We start from the raw sequence: 9323 nt of genomic DNA on the forward strand, positions 1-9323 counted from the left end.
AGTCTTGCAGGTCATTGCAGTCTTGCATATTTGAAGGCATGAAGCTGTTATTTCAAGGAGCATTTCAATTAGATTTATTATAAACTAGTAATTGTAATTTGTAAATTTGCAATTTTGAGATGCATTTCAATTAGATTTATTGTAATTTGTAAACTAGTCTTTTGTAGGAAAATTGAGAAATGAGAATTGATATTATTGTAAATGAGTTGAGTTTGTAATTTATTTATTTAATTAAATTTTTTACTTATTGTTTAATTGTATTTATTTTTTAAATTTACATTTGTTGTTTTGCTGAAATAATAAAAAAATTTCCTGTACACGATGCTTATCTGGTCGGGTCGGGTTGACCCGAACCAGAGACGGGTCGGTTCCGAGTTGTGGAAACCGACCAGTTTATAAGAACGGGTCGGGTTGACCCGAACTCGAAATAAGTCAGGTTATTCCCGGGTCAGACCCGAACCTGACCCGTAACCCGGAATTGACAGCCCTAGTTGGAATATCTTGATCAAATTATGATGATTTTTTATTTTTATTTTTTAGATATATTTTGATATTAAATATAACAAAATTTGTAATTTATTAATAAATTGTTATAGATGGAGGATTTACATGTTCAGTAATTATAAATAAATAAATAAAAAACACGCCTTCGGCGTTAAAATCAAGCTGGGATTCAAAGCAAAGATATGCGGCAATGACCGGCCACCCTCCTGCACCACCACCACCTGATCTCTTGGCCGTTATTCGACCCCCCGCCTTCCAGATAATGACTTGCTCTTCTCCGATGGCACCCCCTTACCTTCCCTCTCTTCGCTTCAAAGCTTCCAAATCCACCTCCATTCGCAACCTTCCTTCTTATCGCGCTTCTCCCCTGTTTTTCCCTTTCCGGCATGGCCGCCATCTCTGAGAGTGACCATTTATCATTCCAAGTAACTTTCTTTCATCTCTCTCTTCATAGTTATTTAGCAAATGGGAAAAGTTGTCATTTTTATTGGAGTAATTAGTTATGGTATTTGTAGGTTGGCTTTTTGGAAGCCTTGAAATGATGTTATTTTGTGATTGTAGAACTTTAGAAAGTTAGGAGAAAAGTGCTTTTGTTGTCACGTTTGGTGTTAAATTGAAGTGAATAGGAGAAAATGATCTGTTTTTTTTAAGTTGTGCTTAGAGTCTTTCAATTGATAGCTATATTTTTACAGAGAATGAAGACAGAAAGTGTGAAGCAGAGAAGACGAGAGCTTGAAGAAGAGGTATCCTCAACATTTTTCTTTTTATTTCTATTTAATTTTGATAGATCCTAAGCTTGTAATTCATGCTAGGGTTATGATATTTTGGCCATATTGTCCGGGCCAGCCAAATAGGAACAAGTGGGTAGCGTATATGGGTGTGTTCAAGAATTTGAAATTAAATTTACTCTTAAGTCCAAAGAAAAAACAAGTGGAACTCACTTGCTTATTTATAAAATTGTGATCCGGCCATATTCAGTCACAAAAAACACATTTCCCATTAGTGCCTCCTAGTCTGGTTTCTTTTTTTGTATCGGGATATCTACCCACTGTCACCCTCAAAAGAGGGTTTGACGGCGTGACTAATCCTCGGCTGACTTAGAAGAGACACCCACCCTATAAACCTTCTTTCCCGTACTTGATTGGGCCTAATTTAAGAGGCGTTGCCGCTCGAGGGGAATCGAACACGGGTTGGTGGTTCTCAACCGTACTCGCCCACCAACCAAGCTAGTGGTCAGTCTGGTTTCTAGAAATCTGAGAAGTTGTTGCAAAGATTTTGTGCCTTGGTGGCACTCACTAATCCCAATTCTTCAACCCCATAATGAAAGAGAAGAGTATCGGGATCATTTTTTCTATTGTTGTTGTTATTATTACTGTGATTGTTGTCCTTAGCTTTATCATGCTTTTGTGCTTAAGCTAAACATAGAGGATTAGTTTCTCTTGTCTATATTCATGGAAATTTTCTTTTTCTTAATTGGAAAATAGAGAATGGAAATTTTCTTTATCTTCTTTGGAAAAACATAATTAATGTTTTCTTTATGGAAATTTTCTATATTATACATTGACAGGTAAGAAAGCTTCAAAAAATGCTTACTGATGAGCAAAAAGTGCATGAAATTTTGCAACGTGCACAGCTTCCAAATTGCATTCCATCTACCATCCATTTTCCTAACTTTCTACCAAAAGAGGTGAGCATGTTTCTGCTCTGAAGCAGTTTAGTTAACATATTTCATATAAGTTGGATGTAGTGCTTTAAGCTGCCACTAAAGTATGTATGATCATTAAAATGTTAAGTATTGAATAAGTGGATTTATGATGTAATGGTGGCAGTCACCGGCTAAATGGCAATAGTGGCCTGCAAGGTGATGATGACAATGGTGACGATGACCAGTGGTAGCAAATTAGTTGTGATAGTTGTGAGAGATTATTGTGTGCGGATACCGGACAGGAGAGAACTATCCGGATTTCTCTCTGTCTATAGTAAATGCTCAGTCAAAACGTAGTTACTGTAGCAGCTGTACTTTTACTGTGCTTTTACTGTAGACAGAGAGAAATTTGCACGGTTCTCTCCGTCCGGTGTCCGCACACAATAAAAAGTAGATAGTTGTTTTTAAAAATATGTACTACGCCCAAAATTATGGAATGTTTTTAAGAATAAATTGATTTTTTTAAAATAAAAAATGAAAATAGTTTTGAAAACATTCAAAACAAACTTGCTTTATAAAAAAAAAAAAAATTGAAGTGATCCCAAACATGCTGTGACCTAATGGTTAAGGGGCCACTACTGGTATGTTATGAACTTAAAATCATATTTTTATTATAGACGTGGGACTATTTTAGTGTCTTGTTTATCTCAACAATCTCCCCATTAAATGAGAGTTTTCTATGTCAGACCCTTAACCGTGATGCTTTAGTTTGTTCCAAAAAGACTACGAAGCAAGTAACGTGATAGGACAGACACCATTACTCTTTTACAGTCTCGAATCAATTCCATATTATTTTCCTATCATTCTGCAGACTGGTTCTCTCCAATTGCGTGCAAATTTCTTGTTAATTTCTTGATTTATTCCTTCAAGTAAAAGGTTTTTCAAACTTCATCAAGCATAAGAAATGACTTTCTTTTTCTCAATGATCAAATAGCTAAAAATGAGTTTCTGCTAACAGGTAAGTTTTTAACTCGACTCATTAAGCTCCAAACACTTTTGAGTGTTTCCTTCATTGTAAAAAGTAGCTCCATGTACTTTAAAGTGCGAAATAGTACACTTAGGCTGCGTTTGTGATGACTTTCTTATTGCTTCTCAAAGCAGCTTTCAAGTATAAAAATTAAAAAATTTTAATTAGAAAACTGCTTTAAGAAGCAGTAAGAAGACCGTGCCAAACGAAGCCTTGGGATAACTTTCTAAAAAATAGATTTGGAAAGTAGTAAAAAAGACGAAGCCTTAAAGTCATTTTATCACTTTGAAGTAACAGTAATAACAAATTTCACTTCTTTAGCATTTTTCTGATGCAATTATGAATTTAGTTTTTTAAGTATTGAAAAAGCTGTGCAACAAATAAACCTGTTTAGAGTGGTGGTCTTCAGGCAAAGGAGCTCTTAGCAGAACTTATCGTGCTTGAAGAAGAGATAGCTCGGCTAGAAGGTGAAATAAGTAAAATTCAACATAGTATAAGCAGTACAGAGGAATCACGGGTTCAAGATTCAAAAAGGTACAATCAATACATGCATGAAAGCACAGGTTTGATTGCATCTTCCAATCATCCATCAACTTCTCCTACGCAAATACCAAAGAGTAATTTGTTTGAGGAGAAGGCGGCATTTGAAAGGAAACCCATGTTCATGTTCTTCATAAATCAAGCAATAAAAGGAGCCTGCTTTAACGATGGTTTTGCTAGCAATGGAGGCTCATTAGAGATAGCTAGCAAGATGGAAGGGCAAAAAATGGCAAACAATCGAGAGAGAATTCCAAGGAAAAGTGAGATAATTGAGCAGCAGCACTCACAAAAGAAGCCCCCAAGGCATCCATCTCCTAGAGTGAGTTATATTTTTTTTCTTAAGAAAAAAAAGAGAAAATCTTTCTGTAGATTCTCTTTTGACATCACTAAATTGCTTTGCTTCCTATAATTTTGGTACTGAAATATCTTAACTATAAGTTCATTTTAATAGGTCAAAGTGAAAGTTTATAATTGAATTGCTTAAGCAATTTATATTATCATTAACTATCACTCATCAGTTTTAGCATTCTGCTATTGCCAGTAGATCTCAGACATCTTGCAATCAGCTAGATACATATATCTAAAATCTTTCTGAGGATACCAATTGCACACTACATACATAAAATGAAAATGTTATTGAATTTTTAATTTTTATCCAAATACTTGTGAGGTGATTGATTCCTCCTGGCTTTTTTCATCCAGAAGTCAGATTCTAACGTTGATATTTTTCACAAACTGCTACATGAAACCACTTTGAGTTCGAGCCCATTGGACAAAAATGGCCAGAAATGGCAACCCAACAAGTTATCAGAGGAAATTTTGAGATGTCTTATATGCATTTTCTTGAGGCTGATGAGAACATCACGTCCAATGGAGCTTGAAAAGTTAAACAACATATCAAGATCCAGCAACTTGATTTCAAGAACAAAGAGCTCTAGAATGGTCAGCAGCTTAAATTTAAACTCAAGACCCAACATACACAGACAGACAGTTCAAAAGGATCCATATGGAATATTTCAGGTACAAGGTTCCTTGGTAAGAGATATTGGTCCTTACAAGAACCTTGTTAGGTTTGCTTCAAGTTCCCTGGAACTGAAAGGCATTTTTAATTGTCTTCCCCTGCTAAACAAACTAAGGTTAGTAAGGTCACTGAGGATTCATTCTTGATCGAGTAGGATTTTATAACATAAGATTTTTGCTTTGTTTGGGATTGCTTTTTTGCTACTTTTTAAAACAGCTTTCTAATACAAAAATTAAAATTTTTGTATTAAAAAGCCGCTTTAAGAAGCAATAAAAAGCCATCCCAAACAAAACCTTTATTGATGGCTGAATGTAACTTGTTGAAAAGGTTTATTTATTTCATATTTAATCCCTTCTTATGTCAGGAATCTGATGAGCAATTTGCATGAGGTGAACCTCAAATCGCTAACTCACCAGCAGAAGTTGGCCTTCTGGATCAATATTCATAATATTTGTCTCATGCATGTACTGTATGATAACAATTTTTTTCATTTCTAGTTTTTTTCGTTTACATGATTTAGGTTTCATTTGGGCGACTTTCTTGCTGCTTCTTAAAGCAACTTTTTAGTATAAAATTTAAATTTTTTAACTAAGAAGCTACTTTAAAAAGCAATAAAAAAGCCATCCCAAATAAAGCCTTAAGCTTTTTGATAGTTTCTAATCTGAACTATTGAGACTTGTCAGGGCTTTCTGGAGCATGGCTTGCCTTCAAATCCTGAAAAAATTCTTGGCTTAAGAAATAAGGTGATGAATCACCTTGTTTAGCTAAAAGTTCCTATTGTTTACTACTCTAATCATTTACACATACTTTATGTTAATGTAGGCTGTACTTAACATAGGCGGCAATATGTTAAATGCCTTAACAATTGAGAATTTTATTCTAAAGCAGCCATCAAATACAAAAGATGTGAGTTCATTGCCAGTAATTACTGTTTCTTCTAGTTTATTTTCTATCATTGCAGTTAAAATTATTCTCCAGCTTTCCTTACAGGCTCACTGGAAGAGTGATAAAGATGTCAAAGAAGATGCAATCAGAATTATGTATGGCTTGGAGCTGGCAGAACCAAATGTTCAATTTGCTTTATGTTTTGGAAACAGATCTTCTCCAGCTGTTAGTATTCCAAATTTCTATCAGTTCCTAGTTATTTTTTATGCAAGAAAATACATGAAGAAGCTGTGAACTTTTTGTTCAGGTGAAGATTTACACATCTGATGGTGTTTCAGCTGAGCTAGAGAAATCCAAACTTGAATACTTTCAGGCTTCGATTGTGGTGACCACCTCTAGAAGGATAATGATCCCAAAGCTTTTATTTTCAAACATGTCTGAGGATTTGGAGTCATTGCTGGAGTGGATTTGCAATCAATTGCCCACTTCAGGGACTTTGAGGAAATCTATTACTGATTTTATTAGAGGCCAGAGCAATGGGAAGATATCAGATATTGTGGATATATTGCCTTGGGACTTTGAGTTCCAATACTTGCTGCCTATCTAAGTTTGTAGATCTGTTTTTCTTTCTTTTTTTTTTCCTTGCTATTTTTTTGTTGAGAAAGTGATATAGTGTGATATATGAAGCTATAGGAGAAATAGATAGTTGAAGCATTTTTCTCCCATATTTTGGTTGGGGAGGGCAAATTTTTTTGCGTATTTGTGGAATATTTCAAGTGCATTGTAAAAGCAATGATGTTGGTCTTAACAGATTCTATCTTAAGTGCTAACAGTTTGTCATATTCATTGGGAGATGTTATTGTAGCTTGAATGATGTTAGTCTATTGTGACTTGTTCAAGTGATGAGTTTTAGCATCGTTTGAAATGATTTTCTTATTGCTTCTTAAAAAAATTTTATAGTACAAAAAGATTAATTTTAATACTAAAAAGCTGCTTTAAAAGAGATAAAAAAGTTGTCCTAAATGAAACTTTGATGTGTTGAAGGCGTCTAATATATAATACTTTTATCTGCTTAAGCTTCTTGTCAATTGTATTTTTCATATTTTTATACGGATGAAACTTTCTCATCAATATGTTTCGGGATTTTGAAATTATATTTCAATTCAAATTAATTATTTTTTTGGGAGATAAAATAGAAGAATTAGTGTTTTTTTTTTTTTGTTCTTTGATTTAAAAAACAGTTTGAGTTGATTTGAAAATATATTTTAGCTTTTTTATTTGTTTTCAAAGTAATATTTTGGATTTCAACAATTAAGGCTTTGTTTAGAATAGTCTTCTTATTATTTTCTGAAGTAGTATTTTAAAACAAATTTTAGCTCAAGAAATTTTTTGTATAAAAAAATTATTGTAGAAAGCAGTAAGAAAATTGTCCCAAATGAAGCTTAAGATTTAAAATTGCATCAAATGAAAACATGTAAAGTACTTAACAAATAGATGAAACAATAAAGTTGTAATATGTAAAGTTAATAAATTTATATAAATTAAATCAAATTAAAAGTTAATAAATCAATCATAAGATTGAGAGTTGTTAATTTGGTTGTCACTTAAGTGGACTTAAGGTACTTTAAGTTCTAAATTGTGCATTTCTTTGTCCCTATCTTGGAAGTTAAGCACCTCTTTTATTCCAAGTGCTCTTATGCTTTATTTTAGTTAAGCTCATTAAAACTCTAGATTAAAAGTTCAAAGACTTTCCTTCATTATGATAAACACAAAGTAACCATATATAATTAACTTGATATTAAGAAACAATTAATTTTTAAGATTAATTAATATTTTTTTAAGGTAACTAAGGTTATATTAATCATTTTCATTATTATTATTGCGATTCTTAAAATGAGGTGTTTTTGCCTTGTGCTTGATCTTGACATCAACCCATAATGATCAAAGTCGAATCATGAGATTATTAATGAAGTAAATTCAATGAAACAACAATTAGTATTGTACGTAGAGAATTGCGGCCATAAATTGGAAAGTCTTAACCAATTCGAGAGATCATTCGATGTAGTTGAAATAATAAAATCTCATGATAAAAAATATGAATTATGTTTAATAACATGCATTACCAAAATAATCATGATTATTGTTGCATCCTGGAGTATTCACGGCGGTAGAGAAATATATAGTTTAACGTCTTAGCATTGTACAAAAATCCAACACACAATCAAATAAGAGAGAGGGTGTAGCATTCATAAGAGACACCAGAATTTTTACGTGAAAACCCCTAAAAAGGGGGAAAAACCACGAGACTTGGCCCAGTTTGAATGAATCAACTAGTATTGCAGTTGATTACAAATGAGGCCCTTCCTTGGAGGAAGGCCTTAACTTAATGTGCATCTTATATAGTACATTACATTATGAGAATACAAAGAATCCTAGTTGATGTGTTTGTTTGGTCGGAAGGATCGTAGTCGGCAGGCGATGTTGGACAATTGTCGGCTTGCACGGAGGTCGGAAGGACTGTAATCGGCCGGCAACGAAGATCGGAAGGACTATAGTCGATGAGCGACATAAGTTAGAAGGATCATAGTCGGTGGATGACGGAGGTCGGAAGGACTGTAATCAGTGGGCGACGTAAGTCGGAAGAACCATAGTCGACAGACGACGGAGGGACTGTAGTCGGTGGGCGACGTAAGTCGAAAGAACCATAGTCGGCAAGCGACAGAGGTCGGAGGGACTGTAGTCGATGGATGACATAAGTCGGAAGGACCGTAGTGTCACGACCCGACCCGATCCGGGACGGATCCCGCTCGCACCGGGCCGCGACAAAACCTTTATATCCAGGATCTGGCTTTGGAATTTGGTTCCGACTGTAGTCGGTGGCCAACTTAAGTTAAAAGAACCACAGTCGGCTGGCGACGGAGGTTAGAAGGATTGTAGTTGGTGGGCGACATAAGTCAGAAAGAGCGTAGTCGGGGGGCGATGGAGGTTGGAAGGACTGTTGTCTGATGACGAAGGTCAGAAGGATGGCATCAGGTATAAATTCGGCAATGTACAGAAATCCAGCATATGATAGATGTTTAGCAAAAGTCCGACAACAAGCAGAAGTCTGGTGTATGGTAGAAACTTGGCGATGAGCAGAGGTCTAGTGTCAGATAAAAGTCCAACGTCAATTGGCGGCCGAGGAGAACTCCGGCATTAGATGGTATTAGGGCAGAACTTTGGCGTCACTTGGAGTTTGGGTGAAACTCCGGCGTCACTTAGAGGTCGGGCAGATTTTCGACGTCACTTGGAGGTCGGACGGAATTCCGGCGTCATTTGGAGTTCAGGTGAAACTTCGGCGTCACTTGGAGGTCGGGCGGAATTCCATCGTCTCATGGAAGTCAGGCAGAATTCCAGCATCCGTGGAAGTCGGATAGAATTCCGGCGTCACGTGTGGCAGAATTCGGGCGGTGGTCGAGGAGGAGTTTCTTCCCTCCTATCCTTCTTATCTTTTCTTCTCCTTCTTCTCTTCTTCTTCTTGTTTGGGTCCCCTCTCAAGAGAAATAAGGGGCTATTATAGTTTTTTTAGGATGGCATGACTGGTAAATAGGAGGATCAAGGGCAAATGTAGAATGGTTTGGATGGACGGCCAATATTGAATCCTTTGATCATGGATCGTTCGTCAGACATTTGAAGGTCTTAATGATATTGGAATTTGGCGA

The 9323-nt window shown here is 35.6% G+C and overlaps 1 protein-coding gene across 3 annotated transcripts; it reads left to right on the top strand.

Moving 5' to 3' along the window:
* The first annotated feature begins 660 nt into the window (after nucleotides 1-660).
* LOC110098845 lies at nucleotides 661-6468 on the top strand. Of its 3 annotated transcripts, none has more exons than XM_020825780.2 (10): nucleotides 661-929; nucleotides 1197-1247; nucleotides 2072-2191; nucleotides 3586-4035; nucleotides 4419-4852; nucleotides 5102-5201; nucleotides 5421-5480; nucleotides 5560-5643; nucleotides 5716-5847; nucleotides 5930-6468. In XM_020825780.2, the coding sequence occupies exons 1-10, from the start codon at nucleotides 891-893 to the stop codon at nucleotides 6227-6229; spliced, it is 1770 nt and encodes a 589-aa protein (XP_020681439.1). In that variant the 5' UTR covers nucleotides 661-890; the 3' UTR covers nucleotides 6230-6468. The 3 variants fall into 3 exon arrangements, with proteins under 3 accessions (XP_020681439.1, XP_020681440.1, XP_020681441.1); XM_020825781.2 differs by having other exon boundaries at nucleotides 5728-5847; XM_020825782.2 differs by lacking the exon at nucleotides 2072-2191.
* The last annotated feature ends 2855 nt before the right edge of the window (nucleotides 6469-9323 follow it).

The sequence above is a fragment of the Dendrobium catenatum genome, unplaced genomic scaffold (assembly GCF_001605985.2).
Source record: "Dendrobium catenatum unplaced genomic scaffold, ASM160598v2 fragScaff_scaffold_670, whole genome shotgun sequence".
Lineage (NCBI taxonomy): Eukaryota > Viridiplantae > Streptophyta > Magnoliopsida > Asparagales > Orchidaceae > Dendrobium > Dendrobium catenatum.